We start from the raw sequence: 16499 nt of genomic DNA, 5'->3' as shown, positions 1-16499 counted from the left end.
AAGGTATTTCCAAGAAAGATGATAAAATCCCTCATACTCGATGCCTGAATAATAACTGATTTTCCATAAATGGGAAAAGGAACCCTGAAGTTTTTCCAGCAATTATTCTGCACCCTTAATATTTACTAATATAGACCCTCCTCTCAACACGCAAAGCCCTGGAATATATGTAGCTTCTGCTGACACACTGTTAGCAAACAAAACTGAAATACACTATGAGGCAAGTGCTACTATAAAGAATTTCAGCTCTAACAGCTGAAACTTAGACAAATGAAAAATGTAATACGGAACAGACAATACTGATCGTATTTACTTGTAAGAACAGCTACCTATAAACTTGCATAAGAAGCTTTTTTTATAAAAGCAATGTAGACTACAGGTGTCACTACTAATAGCAACTGACAGCTTTCTAAATGCAGTTAATGATATGTGGCTAAATACAAGGAACACATGAGAGGTTTAAACCAAACAAACAAAAAAACCAACAAAAAAGAGACCTCTGGAGTGTAGCTGGCATTATTAAACTTTTACACCCAACAGTGGCTTTACAAAGCAGTTTCTAAGATGAAAGGTTTATAATGTAAAACACATAAATAAAGCCTCTCTAAAATTCACGACCGACTCAGTGCTAGTTGTTTGTTCTCAGCGGTGTTCTGAAAAATCATACAGAAACACTCAAGAAAGTGCTATATTGGTCCCTTTCACATGCAGGTCTTTCAGGGACAAAACCCCCTAATTAAAGAAGACATGTTCTCAAATAACTTGTTAATAAATTAATTCTGTGCTTATTTCACTTTTGGAATATTTAATCATGGGAGAGACAGTATGTGTCATTCACTAAAGAATATTTACTAGTAACACAGGAGTTGTCATTGAGGACTGCATCTGAGGTCCACTTAATCTAATATCCAAAATTTAATGCTGGCTGGCATCAGACACCAGAGAATGGTACAGATGTGGATACTACATTTCACATATCGAATCTCTTCCTAATGGACATGGACAGATACTGATTTAAGATTCACGGCATGAAGTTTAATATCCTTTTCAAAATTGTTAGCCATGCTGGATACCATCATCATCCTTACAGAAACCTTTCTTTTTTTTCACGTTACAAAAATCTTGGTGTCAAGCTTGCACTGATTTCCTAGGGCAGTCAGACCCATGCATATGCAGTTTATGAGTGGTTTATCAATGGAGTTTGCTTCTTTTACCCCTCCAAAGCATTTTACTCACCATTTCTGTACTCTGCCTTGCAACTAAAGAACAAAGAACTCCTGATCTGCTTTCTCAAAACCACTATTTGTCCTCAGTAAAATCATCATGTTGCAACTTCTTTGATTTCAGCTGGAGCAATCTGTTGCAAATCTTTTTCAAGTAAGTGTTTTCCTAAGCCCTGATCATCCTTCATGATTTTCTTCCCCATTCTGTGGCAAAGGTAAAATTCCCCATTCCTCATAATATAAGTTCCAGAATTTTAAAAATTAGTATTACATTCCCAAAAAGTTACTAAACAGGAGGAAATGGAGAAGCTACAATTGTATCTCTGCAATTCCATCACTTTGCAGTATTTGTTCTTCTTTTGTCCTTCAATCTTTCATGCTGCACTCAAAGTACATACATTAGATGAATACATTTCTCACTGTATAGAGGTCATGAAAACTGTAAATAATACAGAGGTCTCAAAAATAAAAGATAGCCAAATTTGGATACTGTAAAATTAGCTATAAGTAATTATCTATGTAATTAGATAATTAGCTATAAGTAATTATCTATGATTTATCTATTAAATTTAACCTGGAGTCACCAGAACATTCTCATCTCCATCTACAGACAGAGAAAAACGCTAGTAGCATTATTCTAACACAACTCAACTTTATTAATCACTAACTTAATAATACTGTATTTAGAGAATAGGACAAATTAACAAAAGTCTAAAATCTTGCTGCAGACTCTAGAGTGACTATTTACACATTAAAACTCTTACCATATCAAAAAAGCTGGTGAACATTAAAAGCTTGATTATTAGAATTGTTCACAAGTTTATCCACACTTGCTGTTTTGAAGTTAAGTCCCTAAATGACAATAGATCCATTGAAGAAAATAACTTTTTATATAATAGAGACACATGCTGACTTAAGAGAAATTATTTACTGAGGATCACTAGAAAAGCAATAAATGAACCAATATGAACCACCTCTCAATAACAGAATTTATGATCCCCTCTATAATATTGTTTATTCTTGTTCTAAGCATTCTTCAACAGAGTTTGCAAGTTAACAAGAAAGGAGAGTGAAGTTGTCAAAGTTACTTAAGCATTTCACCTTCCTCCTTGAACAAAGTAATGAAAACACTATGAGAATAATCCTTATAAACTAACATGATAGTCACGAAAGAGAATGCTTCTCATAGTGTAACTGTTCAACAGCAGGGCATAAAACCTCCAGTGATCAGACTGCAGACAGAGTTTCAAATAAGTTGAAGTCAATAGAAATGTTAACAAGATTAACATTTTTGGAAATATAAACTGAGCTGATCTTTAGATTAAAGTCAGACAAGCACCCACCTTCAAAACCCTGGGTTACCAAATAAAATACATATTCTACAGTCACTTGTTGATCCTACCTGATCAGTGAACAACAGCAAATATTTTTCTCTACATTGTCCAACTACATTTGGCAATAACTTTAAAAAGCCAAGTACGCTTTATTGGTAGATATAATCTTATTTTCCCTTCAAAAATTGCTTAAAACAGGAACCTGTATTATAGGAACATTTATCACAATATAGTCAAATAATAAATGTAATAGCACACAAATACGTCCTAACAGTCTGAAACATACACTGCTCTCCTAACGTCCCTGGGAATATCATTTCCATTTAATTTCTTATTGAGGAAGAAATCCGAGTCAGAATTTTAATGAAAAAATAGCAAAACCAATGCAATTACTTTTCCTTCTTATAAACTCCCTTGCACTGCTTTCAAAGTGATTTTGTAGTAACAAGTTATCTGCAGCAGCCATCACAAGTGAGAAAAATCTTTCAGCTGACACAAGAGAAAAAAACCATTATAGTGCACATGATCAATGATTAGCTCAGATACAACTTAGCCTTACAATTGCTCTTTAGTTACAAGATCTGGTTAATGAGTTACAAGAAACTTGGAATTTCTACCTATAACAGTCCCTTAAAAATCTGGTACATTTTTGGAATATGCTGAAGCCAATCAAACTACATCTATATTAGCATTTTTCAGGACCTTTCCAAATGCTAGTACTCCATAAATGGCAACACGACCAAAATGCAACTTTAATAATTAAAAGCCATATTCCTATTAAACTTAGAACAAAATGCAGGTTTTGGAAAAACTAATGCCCAAGCTTTTGTAAAATCCACTTCTCATGTAAATAAAAATATTTATGGTGACATTGCAAAGTCCAATAAAACCCACTAGTGATAAGCTCTGTAAACTAAGCAACATCTTAATAGTGATTTTTTTTAAACTAGTTATACACTAGAGTGTAGGATGTGAACAGTAACAAAGAAAAATACATTTTTACTTCTTTAAAAAAATTCCTTTATCTAAATGATTATTAATAAAATAAATAGTGAGTTAAATATTCCTAATTCAATATTTTCCTTTAACCAAACTGATCGAATAGCATACTTAAATCTGTCACAAAAGAAGCAGGATCTGGTACCTAGTAATAGTGGCCATTTAGTACCTTGATCTTTGTGTCTCTAGAATTTTAACAAGTCCATTTATTGACCTAAAATAAAATAGAGAAATCAGAAGTTAGATGAAAATGCAACTGTAATACATTGCTTGAACAACTTAACCATGGAAAGCAGCATGAGAAACAGCACCACAACAATAACCTCAACTCTGTTACCAACTTGTTGAACAAAGCAACAGACATCCCAACAAGACTTCATTTTTATGACTTTTTCGTACCCTAAGTAAGGGCTGGGGAACTTCACAAGTTCTGACAACAAAATACTACCAGTAAGAAGAGCGTTTTCCTGTGCAAGACTCCTCATGATACACTCTGCTGGGTCTAGCTAAGCCTTTTTACTTTTAAAATTCAAACCACTAATAGAGTTGTAAAGAATTTCAAAATTTCAATGTTTTGTTTTGGTTATCACGGTACTGATAGAAAAAGATGGGACAAGCCTTTGATTATTAATTTGATTCAGACGGTTGGTTCTTCTACGCCCAAGACCATTAGTTGGTCACCTGCCCTTAGTTGGTAACATCAAATCTCACCTAGACAGGCAAACTGCTAAGCTTGTGTAAGCACATGAAGGTATTGAAATGCCTTTAGGAAGGGGTAGTCTCTTTTACCTGCCGAGCTAATGATTTATGTCAGTGTAATCATGAGATCCAATTTCTGTATTACCAGCATGAAAAAAGTACTATGTTTAAATAAAAATAACCTTTGAGCCAGTACAGTGTTACAGTTATGCCAAAAGTTTCATACCTGACAGATGCTCTGACTTTATCCAGTTCTTCCTCTGAAACCAAATCTGTTTTATTGATGATTATAAGATCAGCTAATGCAACCTGCCTATGCATTAAGGGAAAAAAAAAGAGACAACATGAACAAATACTTTTTCTGTAAGGCAGAAACACCATCTCTCCCATTGCACCAAAAAAAACAGTATGAGCATTGTTAGTACAGAAAGGCAACCATTAATCAAACTAGAACATCATGGAATGTGACTACAGCACTACTGTCTTCCTGAGGTGCTCTTCTGTGCCATAAGAGTCATCTACCAAGCTACAAAGGCTTGCTAATTTTTGGTTGTTTTGGTTTTTGTTTTTTTGTTGTACCTTTTTTTTTTTTAAAAGAAGTCATCTAACCTGCAATGCTTCGTAATTTATGAACTTCACAAGCCCCCTATTTCTCTTGCATGTACTCTTCACAAAGTCATACTTGAAGTCTCTTTGCTTTATGAAGACTTCTACTGTTACAATTACCCTTAATCATTGTGGCTCCAGATCTAGCAAAAAATATTCCTCTATCTCCAGTTCTACTTCAAGCGTCTGGTAGATTCTAGCATGCAATTCTTTCTTCTCCCCAACACAGGTGGTTTTCCTTCATTTATGTAAAACCCCATCCCTCTTAAAATATCTATCAGGGGAGTCAGATCTTGGCAAAAAGACCAAACGGAACATGAAGTCACTTTTCTATTTTTTACCTCATTATACCAATCTACCTTGGTTTAAAAGCAAAGGAGGAGAGAAAAGCCTTATAAAAGAAAAACAAGCCATTTCTAATGAACTTCTACACAGCACAGATCCTAACTGTTATATATAAAATTAATACATATACCCATACCGAGATGCTTCATTGACAAGGCCTTCTGGCTTTTCCTCTGTCAAGTGCTAAACAAAAATTAAAACAATTGGATTAAGCATATTCAAATGACATTTAAATTCATTTGCAGTTAAATGAAGTCAAACCCAATTCTGCTAAGGTATATTTTTCAACAACGTGTTAAGGAAGATGGCATCTAGAATTTTTCTATAAAATGATGGTGACAAAGTACATTTATACATTCACCATTTCAGAAGCTTATTGTTTCTTTTATGAAAACACTTCTCTTTTAATGAATTTTATTACTAGAATGCTAAAGAGTTGGAAAACTGTATTATAGTATTTACTTTTAATGACTTTTCAGATTCACGATGAAGTAAAAGAAATGGCCGTGACATATAGTAACCATGGAAAAACGCATCTGAAAAAATCAGAGTACAGTCATTTTTCTAATGACCAACTGTTAAAGATGAGTTAGGCTTGCAGTAGGGGATTTCATATATATAACTGCATACTCCTTTTCTCTCAAAGATTTGACAAACTTTACTTTTATAGTAAAAATTCATAACTTTTTCTGGGTTTGTATGAATAAACCACCACTCCTTGGCAAGTCTGCCCAACATCAGTGCTCGTGGCCTATTCAAGCTGTAACTGGGCTGAAAAGTCCATCAGCACTGACTAAAGCAGAAGCTTCAGGTCATGCTGCAGGAGTTTAGTATCTTAACCATCTGCAGCTTTGTGCTCCACCTGTTTGCCCAAGCTAATGTCCTCACAGAAGAATTAGTGAAAGGGAAAAAAAGTGCCTGCATCTCAAGCAGCAGCATGAAGTTTAGCAACATAAAGCCTCACTTCCATCAATAATTTGGCAGAGCAACAGACTTTACACTGAAGCAGCAAAGGTTCAGCTACAAGTTATCTTCTGCCCACTCTGCCATGGAGGCAGCAGTCTCCAGGACAGAAGCATCACAGACACCTGGAGGCAGCAAGACTTTAAATCGGTGCTGTAATATTCATAAGAGCTCACCTCTTATGCCTGACATCTCTGGGGAGATTAAAGAGTCCTGTGCACTCCTTCATCAGCTCTAAATGTACCAGGAATATTATTTTAAAATTTGGTTTTAAAGACAGAAGGGTACCAAAGGAAAGTGGAATTAATCGTCATGGGAAATATGTAAACTAAAAACCAGGCATCTTGTATTATTTGACTTGAAAAACAAAACTAGATTATTGCATACTGTCAGTCTGTCGCCTTAGAAAAAAAAAGAAGAAAAAAAACCTATTTCTTGATTGTGCACAACCTAAGCAGAGCATAACAACAGGATGACTGGGAGGGAACCTCTCCTCTGACCTTTTCTTTGTCATCCTCTGTGTATTGATTCTACTGAATTAAATGTTGTGAGATTTGTTGCCCTGAAAAGGACAATGCCAGCAGTGTAGATGTCAAGTACTGAAAGTAGAGAACTGTCACTTCAAGTTGTACAACTGTTTGTCCGTGATTAAAAAAATTATTATTTCAGATTGCTGGGTGACAAATCCATTAGAGTGATAACCCATGATATCAATTACCACTTCAGTTTCAATTTGGCTGACTGATCACGGGGTGCTATTTGTCAGCTTTTCTTGTGATGGGTTGCATTCTTTGAAGCATGACACCCTTAAATTGCTGCCTATTATCTCAATGTCATTACCTGTATAGCTTTCAGAATTCTTTGAATCACAAGCAGCTGTTGAGGTCAAGCTTTGCAACCAGAGGAATTGCGCAAGTTAGCAAGTCCTTTATACAAAGCCAAAGTTATTTACTTGGCATATAACTGAGAAAGTCTGAAGTTTCTGTTATTCTGAGTGGATGTCAGTGTTGTACAGGCTTACTGATTAATAACGTAAGAGTTTTCAGTGAGCTGTCAAAGATAATAATGGATAGAAAAGCTGAATGTTTCAAAACATTTTTGTGTTGCTTCTGACATATTACTTGAAAGTTTAAATATGAAACATTTTATTTTTTAAACAATAATAATTCAGTGCTGCTGTGTGCAACACAATTATATTTGATTCAAGCCAATAAATCAGCATTGCATGAAGAGAAAGATAAACAGAACAACATTTTTGCAAGTAATAAAACACATCTGAATTAGTTTGAGGGCTCCCAGCTGAAAAGGGGGCTGACACAAGACATGCTGTGGTTTCTTGTGATACTTGAGCTGATTTAAAAGTCGGTTCCTGCTTAAAAGGGCAAACCAGCTCTCAGCCCCTTCCTCTCGTTCTTCTCCCAACTCCTCTGCAAAAGTGTGCAAAACACAACCGCTTAACTCGCCGAACTGGCTTGCTATGAGGTTAGACTAGTTCCATCCTGGTGCAACACAAATGGACAACAGGACAGGACTGCCCCCTTTCGGTAAATCAGCTGCTAGATCAGCTCAACTGAAACAAAAAACCCAAACAGTCCAAACAAAATCAAATCTTTAAAAGGAGGGATCACTTCCTTATTTTTTAACCATTATTCTTCAGTTTTCTCAGCTTTTTGGAACCATTGTAAAGTACAGAGATACTAAAAATACTTTCACAGCATGATGGGATTTTTATACTCTTTTCTTATGGTCACTTTTATTTTGAATCCTGTAAAATCAACACCTAATCAAAGTAGTCACTTCCTAAATTATTACGTTGCAAATAATTATTTTTATGACTAGCTATTACAAAAAAAGTTGAACTATTTGATTTAATCACAATTTCTGCTGTTATCCAACCTGACTGTTCTATAGGTCTGTTCTTACATTGCACTTTATATAGATTACTCCAATACCTGCTCTTTTTTTGTGCTTCCAGGTAATGAAGTAATCTTTTAATCTGAAATGGTACCTAGACACCTGGCTCTCCTCTCTCCTTACCACAGCTGCCATTAGATCAGCACCTTTCCCGATTTGAGCCCTAACTCACTTGTTACCACACTGGTATCAGAGGCCTGTTCTTACTCCTCTCCTTTCAGGTAACACGGACCAATGACATTCCGTAAGACAAATTTCTCCACTGCTTTACAGTAATCCAAATGCCTGTTTGGAATACAACTAAGATTCCTGAGTGAAGTGATAGAACTAGAAGGAATCAAGTATCTAGCAACCTGCCAAGTCTTAGTAAACAGGCTGCTGTGTTGGTAAGAATCTGAATTCCTATGAATATCAGTACTTCCTTGTTCCCATTCAAAATATAGTACTAACGTACCACAGCAACTGAAATACATCCTCATCCATTGTAGAGTTAGAGCAATTGTAAAAATATAATTGAACCGAATGAAAATTATTGCAATAGCTGTTCTAACGTTGTGGTTTTAAACCATGTAACGAATCCAGTAACTTACCTGCAATCCATACTTTGCATCAACAACAGATACAATACCTAAAAGAGAAAATTAAAACAAAATAGAAATGTGCTAAAAGCAGCCAACGATTTAACAACTTGTAAACTTCCTGTAAAATTCCTGAAGCAACAGTATCATCACATTTACACCTGCTTATAATACTTTCAATGTTTTCAGGGTATCTGAACAAAAGACTTGTCACCTAATTAGTTTCTTATTTGTTACTCATATCTGCGGTAAAAAGATGTCTACCAAACCAGGTGAGAGAAATTCTCACAAGGGGGATACCTCTCCTCCTTCTTCTGCAACAGCAAACTCGCAGAGGTATGCTTTTACAGGTTATCGAAACAAATTAAGGGGACTGACTGAGGTACACAGTTATTCTGATTGTAAGTGACCAGGAATCTGCAATTCTGTGGCAGAAACTTAGGAAGCTGTTTCCTATTCAACTGAATGTTTCCTTGGCTAGATGGGTATTTTACAGACTGACCAAAGTGTTAGTAGGATATTCTTTTTAACCCAAAAAGTAACGCTTTTTCCTACATTTTAAAAAAAAAAAAATCAACATTCAACATGCTCTTTAACTACATATGGTGATGATTTGTATTACAGTAAACTCAGATTTTTAATGGAACACAGCAAATACTAGAGCTAACGAGTACAACAGGCAAAGAAGGCAGGAAAAAAAAAGGCAGAAGCCCAGATGTTGACAAGTTAAGAGTTCAGAAAAAAGGAAACAATTTAGGAAACACTGCATTGGAAAAAAAAAAAAAGAGACCTGTAATATTACTCCTAAATAATGTTTTATAACAGCTAACTAATGAGGGCTTTTTTCCCCCGTTATACCACAATCAAGAGCTCTCCATGTCTGATCCCTCAGCAAAACATTACACAACTTTTGTTGGATTTAGCAAACTGCAAGAGCTCACCAAGTAGATAAACAAGCATCAGAATAAGCAAGTGGATGTCTGTGGTCAAATTTGGGGATGTGAGAACCAAGATCATGTATTTCAAACATTTTTGAAACCTTGCCCTAAATGATAAGGATACATTACACTAAATCCAGATATGGAATGCCAATACATTGGAAAACAAGCTTGCACTTCTTACCATCAAGATAGATGTCACTTCCCAGCTCAGAATCAACCCAGAACATGGAGGCGACAGCTCCTAAGAAGTGCAGTACATTTAGTTGCAAAATTGACATTTTCCAGTAAACTATCAATATTCAAACATTTAACAGAAAAACTCTATTTGTAGTGCTGTACTTGAAACTCTGCTCTTCCAAACTCAGAAAGCATCACAGAGCTCAAATACCCAACCACACATTTGATCTAACAACAGCTACCAAAGCATTATACTTGTGTGCACATCAACAGATATGGCTACGAAAAGCTTTACAAATCTCACAATTCCAGATGCATGTAAGTTGTCTAAATTACCTTTACTCAGTAATATCAATTATCTGTCCTTACTATACTCCAAGGCTCCCTCATTTCTAAAAAATCTGTACTCCCTCTCCTCACCTTGCAGCCACCGTTTCTAGGTCATGGCGCGTGCACACGCGCGCGCGCACACACACAAAAAGGAGATTAAAAACGAGATAAAACAGTTAAAGAAAAATGGAATTGGCACATCTGTGAGAAATCAGCTCTCTCCTAGGGATCTTCACTTCTTCACTGGCTTCTATAAACTCTCCTATGCAGTTTCTTACATCATAAATCAACAGGATGAAGAAAGTCAAGAATAACCAGATATAGAAAAGAATGTTTTCTTTAATTATTTCAGGTCTGCACAGTAAAGCTTCTGGCTCTAGGCAATTTTAAGATAGATCGAGTTAAGAAATAGCTAACGCAGCTCCAATTTGCAAACAGATACCGTACTGGAAGGGAAGTTTACAAGGGTAAACCATGACTGATCAATCTGTGAAGGCCATACCTGGCCTTCTGTGAAAAAATTGTTGCATCTATGGGCAAGGGGAGAGAGCACTGCATGCCATTTACATCACCTCTAGCAAATTTTTCAACACTGTCTTTGAAGATATTCTAGGAACCAAGTTTGAACATTGCCAGTCTGAATGGAAAGACAACTAAGTAAAACCAGTTGGATAGTTAAGCTCTAAAGGTTGCAGTTAACAGGTCATACCCTACCTGGAAGTCGGTAGCAAGCAGGGTACTGCAGGGGTCTACCCTAAGACCTGTCCTGTTCAACATCTCTACCAGGAACTCAGGAGGGGATGGAAAACATGCCTGTCAAGTTTGCAGAGAACACCGAATTTGGAAAGGAATAGTTGATACACCTAAGGGCAGAGGTATGTTTCAGAGCAACCTGGCCAGGCAGGAAGGAATGGCCAATGAGAACCTGATGAAATTCAGCAACGAAAATGGTTGAGTAATACACCTAAGAAAAAAAAGCACCTGGCAATGATACAGGCTAGGGACAGAATGGCTGGGGAGCAGGTCTACAGAGAAGTCCCTGGGGGTCCTGGTAGGCAGCAAGCCAGGCAAGCAGCGTACCCTGGGATCAGAGAAGGCCAAAAGCATCCAGGCTGCTGGAACAAATGCATGGCCAAGGGACATTACTCTCCTCCATTTAGCACTTTCAAGCCCACATCTGGCTAGCACTTCCAGCATGGAGATTCCCCATGCAGGAGTGAGTTCAGCATAGGATCACCAAGACAGCTGAGGCTGGAGCACAGGCCCTGTGAGGAGAGGCGAGGGAACCAGGTTCGTTCAGCCTGGAGAAGGGACAGCTTCTCGGGAACCTACCAGCAGCCTCCCTGGTACCTACAGGTGAGTCACCCAGCAGACTGAGTCAGGCTGTGGCAGAAGGATGAGAGACAAGTGTAGTAAATTGAAGTAAGAGAGGTTCAGACCACATATATCAGAAAAATATTTTTTCACCATGAAAAGGCAGGCACAGAACAGGTTGCTTGGAGAGGCTGTGTCATGTTTATCCTCAGAGGACAGCGATATATAACTTGATAGGCCAAAACAACCTGGTCTTGTCTTACAGCTGACCCTGTTTTGGGCAGGAGGTTGCACCAAAGACCTCCTAACGTCCCTTCCAAACAGAATTATTCTGTGATTGTATGATTCTAGTCTCTTTTACATGCTAGGCCTCATCACCCACTGCATTTCCATCCAGATGAGGAGGTCCTGGAATACTGAAACACGTAGCTCTCTCTCTTTTTTGTATAGTCATTTGTATTTCTTCAGAATGTGAAATGGAACATACTAAACTGAAAAGTCTTGAGCAAAAAGAATCCATAAGTATTTGGACAACGGGGATCACATTCTATCAGGGGCTTGAAATCTGTGACCTGCTATCTGTGTACTACACACGGCCTAGGAATATGCTACTCCTGTTTCCTGCTACAATGGCCCTGTAAAACAGATTCTAGCAACCGTAGGATGTGCTGTATATTTATTTAAAAAAAAAATCATAATTTGTTATGGAACAAACCAATTTAACATATATAAGTGCCACAATATGAAGGACAGAAGGAGCTGACAGCAATGACAGTCCTTTTGTTTTTTCAATTATCAGATCCTTAGTTACCAGCAGGCTGTCCAAGAGTATTAAGCCAATCAGAAAAAAAGAAAAATCAGTAACCAAACTCATTCTAACACCTAAGACTGTCCACCTGAAGTGACAAGATGCAGTCCTCCAAACATCACTCTGTATCAACACCAAATACCTGCCAGTTGTTCACAGTGCTTACTCATGCAAGATATAGCAAGGGCCACAACATCTAATGGTTTTCTGGTACCTATTGATTTTTTTTTCCAAAAAGCTTAATAGTTTTCCAATTTGACTCAAATAGAATTTGTGTGTAACAGAGGCCAAATCAATGTCCTTTCTTTCGAAGAAAATTACTTTACCATGACAACTATTTAGCTTTGAGCTAGAAAGTGTCAGTCTCCTAAATGGGAAACAACTGAATTCCTCATAAGAATTTCCATCACTCTCGATCAACAACACATTTTTAATTGAGATGGTTCAGAGAAAACTGTTTTAGATAGCTATTACTAACATGACCTCAAGTTTAAACACCTTTTTATAATAAATATCACTAAAGAGCACACAAGGAATTTCTAAGATCTATTATTGCTCTGTACCTAACAGAAGAATGTATTAATCTGTTTTGCAGTGTATTTTATGACTCACAAAATATAAGGCCTATCACAACCAATGTAACAATATATCAGATGCTAATAATTTCTTCTTTAGAAGGAGCAACGTAGAACAGCAAAAGCCTACTGAAAACTACCAGTTTCAGAGTCTGCGTCTCTTCTCCAAGCCCAGGGTCTTCTCTTGATAGAAATATATTTTAACCGGATTTTTGTTAAGCTTTAGAGTCAATTCAGAGCAAGTTCAAAAAACCAAACCAAACCAAAACACCCAACACAGCAACGCCACCCACAACCCTGCTTCTGCACCTTATCCAACTCAGTTTTAGTCTACACAGCAATCAAAGCATGTGCCTTACAACTCACCACTTTATATTACATTTCGCATAGTGAACTGACTGGTGTGCAAATAAGCACTTCATAAAAACAGAATAATTATCATGGTTATGAAAACCATAATGTGAACTACCTGGATCTGCCAAACCAGTTGTTTCTAACAATATATAGTCAAATTTTCCTCTCCTTTGCATCAGGTTCTCAATAGCCTTCACACCATTGTCCCTGTAAGAAGAAATAATTAAACCTGAGAACAGAGAAAACAAGCTAAAACATGTGTAAGCATGTATCTTCTGACGCAGAACACAGTGTCAGTACCATCAAAGAAAAGGCCTGAGTCAGAATTTACAGTCTACAGTGAAAATTCAGTCATCAATCTGCTGCTCTAATATTAGGCAAACTGTGGTTTTCTGCTTCATTTTAGTCTGAAAATAGTATTTGCCTACTCCTGATAGGCATAATAAAGGGGATTTAAATAAAGATTTGTTTTCAAACACTGAAAACCCTGTAAAGGACAGGAGGGCTGTATAAATATTTAACTATTTGGTTTGGCAAAAAGATTACAAAAAGAAAGGGGGTGTGTGGAGGCAGGGGGAGGGGAACGGAGCCATGTTCTCCTGCCTTTGCACCTCACCTACAGCAAAAATAAGATGTGCCATTTACTTAAATCTCAGCTGATGAAGTCAGCCTGAAGCAGAAATGTATGGCATTTTACATTAGAAATCAATGTATATAGAACATAGCAGCAATGGCAGCATTCCTTACATCCCAGTAGAACACAATGCAATCGGGTTTTCTGTTTTCCACTTACTATCCCAGTTTAAGGCATAGGACCAGTTCTTCCAAATCCTCAGGACAAACAGGCCATCCTCTTTATTATAAACTTAGCACAAACAATCCAGCATTCAAATAAACAGGGTAAAAACATGTCAAAGAAACAAATACACTCCTGCTTTTTAATGTGACCATCAGCTTACCATTTGGAATACTGTGTTTCATTAGGTCACCAAAAGGTTCTCCCTCCACCCCTTCTGAGGTATACAACATTCAAGTATTCACCAACATACAGAGGAAGAAACACAGAGCAAGTATTTAATGTGGAAATTAGGAAACTTGAGTCCAAGTTCCAGCCTCCCTGAATCTTTAGCTCTCTGTATAAAAGCATACAACACTAACAGAAGAGGGAGAGCTCCCCACCCTACTACACCCCAATGGTGTATAAGTTGGTACTTAGATTATTTTTCTGAAAGACACTGAGTCCAATTCCAGTAAGGCAACAAAAAGAAATAAATTTCCATGTCCCAAATTCCAATTCTTGCTTTATCTGACAAATGAAGTCTCAATCAATACTGCCATCAGTTTTAGGAATTAAATCCTGGATGTCTTCTCCTTTCCTCAATTTCCCCAAGACCCACTGTAAGAACTTGTACAATAGTCCTTCCTTACTTTACTGAACAGCACAGGCAGCCATTTCTGAGCTCCAGCCATTCTTCATAGAGTTCTCCCCCTTGACTGATTGCCAGGGACTTCTCCAAGGCACTTCCTGGAAATGTAAGTAGTACTATAATTTTAATTTACAAACTTGCATGACAATGCCTACAAAAGAGATATGAAAGATTCAAGTTGGTATACATTTTTACTCTTGGATTATATTTTTTTCTTCTGAGACCATCTTTCTGATATGTTCTTTAGAAATTCATATTTTCCATTTTATGAGAAATTTAAAAGCCAAAGTCAAGTTGGTTCTACAAAGACCAAAACCCAGAAGATGAAAGTACAGCATAACTGCCACAAACTTTGCTAAAAGAAAGGCATGTCAGCCTCTACCTCCATATCAAATAAAGGCTCTGGCTATACATTTTATTTTAGGCTCCATGACCAGAAAAGTGGCATGCATCTCTGTTGATGAAAACAAAGAAACAGAAAAAACACCGCCAACACAGTGCAAACTGTAAGCAACGCTGACTATGGTACAGATACGAAATTATATCCATAACAGTTAAAAATCCTGAGAAGGACAGCAAAGAGTTCAGAGAACCACAGACACAAAGCACACATCTCCCCATTTTCTTGGTCTAGGATAATTTGTGATCTGTAAGTGGCTAAGGGGAAAGGAAAGAAAAGAAAATATTATCTACCAACACGTTATTGTTATTTCCATTTGCTTGAAACTGAATAGGACAAATGGAGATATAGCACTTCCAACAGGGTGATATATCCATTTACTTGACTCTGAGGGACTGAATTTATGTACAGAACAGACTAATGCGTAGCATTATCTTATGAACACTAGCCAAAAGACTTTTTGCCCTTCTGAATACTATGAGGTATGTCAATAATTTCAGTAATAGATTTAAAACTACAATGTTCTTGATTTCCAGAAATTTTATGTATTTCTGATTTTACAGCTAAAAAAATGTTTCTGCAGGTTCACGTACCTTCTCCAAACTCATTCAGAATAACTGCTATTCTTTTATTATGCTGTTCTGTCAGTATGTAATTTAGAAGAGTTGTTTTCCCAGCTCCTACAAGACAGACCATATTTCTGTTAAAAGGTTACAAAAAAAGCTTAAATTTTCAAATAAAAAGCAAACACTGTTGTGCACATGCACACTTGAGACAAATGTGATCTCTTCTGAAACACAAGTTTTCATTCTTGTATCCTGCATTCTATTATCACACTGTAAAAATTAATTTGTAGAGATATTTGATGCTATGGAACTATCAGCACATTAAATCTCAGCTTTAAAAGACCCATAGTTTTCCATTCACGAAGTGTCACTGCTTGATAAACTTACAAGTCCCCTACCAGCTGGCCAGTCTTTTCCTAGAAAACTCATTTTTATGTTTCTCTTAACCAAAGGTGCACTTATTCTTCTCCCTTCCAATGCTTCTTCTGACCAGCTCTTTTGTCATCAGTAATCACTGATGTGCTACTAACTTCCATTAGACGGGGCACTGTTAAGCAAGGTGTTCACAACTTCTGTAATACCACATTACTAACAGTTTCATCCCATGCCCAAGATCACAACAGAGGAATTTCATAAAGCAACCTTCTTTCCCTGCCCTTGAGGTTTTTTGAGAGAGTATGATGCAGTACAAAGCTACAACTTTTAGAACAGTGTTGGCAATCCTAAATTTAACCTGATGTTCACCTTATATAACTATATTTGAAGCTCCCAATAACTGTTGGTTTAAGAGAGGGAAGCCAAACCTCAAATTTGTAAGACTGCAATTCAGTTTGCGTTTAACTGAGGCAAATACATTACACTGTTCTCACATTAAAGTGGCAAAAAGCGATTTGTCAAACATGACCAGAAGGAATCGGACCCTGAAATCAGGCTGGCAAAAGCAACA

The 16499-nt window shown here is 36.9% G+C and overlaps 1 protein-coding gene across 8 annotated transcripts in view; it reads right to left on the bottom strand.

The window, feature by feature from the left end:
• Positions 1-16499, bottom strand: part of ZNG1A (Zn regulated GTPase metalloprotein activator 1A) — a 29315-nt gene that overhangs the window by 11999 nt on the left and 817 nt on the right. For 7 of the 8 annotated variants that reach the window (XR_015700924.1, XR_015700925.1, XR_015700926.1 and 4 more), the window contains 8 exons: positions 15581-15667; positions 14589-14685; positions 13276-13367; positions 9784-9843; positions 8674-8711; positions 5343-5389; positions 4482-4568; positions 3726-3770 (listed from right to left, as the gene is read on the bottom strand). Coding sequence is in view for 5 of the 8 variants with exons in the window: in XM_087741375.1 (XP_087597501.1) it covers positions 3726-3770; positions 4482-4568; positions 5343-5389; positions 8674-8711; positions 9784-9843; positions 13276-13367; positions 14589-14685; positions 15581-15667 (553 nt within the window). In the remaining 3 variants the exon portion in view is untranslated. The remainder of the gene's footprint in view (positions 1-3725; positions 3771-4481; positions 4569-5342; positions 5390-8673; positions 8712-9783; positions 9844-13275; positions 13368-14588; positions 14686-15580; positions 15668-16499) is intronic. The other variant, XM_087741378.1, reaches the window with a different exon arrangement.

The sequence above is a fragment of the Nipponia nippon genome, unplaced genomic scaffold, assembly GCF_047370975.1.
Source record: "Nipponia nippon isolate SJK-2023a ecotype South Korea unplaced genomic scaffold, ASM4737097v1 scaffold_8, whole genome shotgun sequence".
NCBI classification, from domain to species: Eukaryota; Metazoa; Chordata; class Aves; order Pelecaniformes; family Threskiornithidae; genus Nipponia; species Nipponia nippon.
This window is presented reverse-complemented; position numbering and strand designations above follow the sequence as displayed.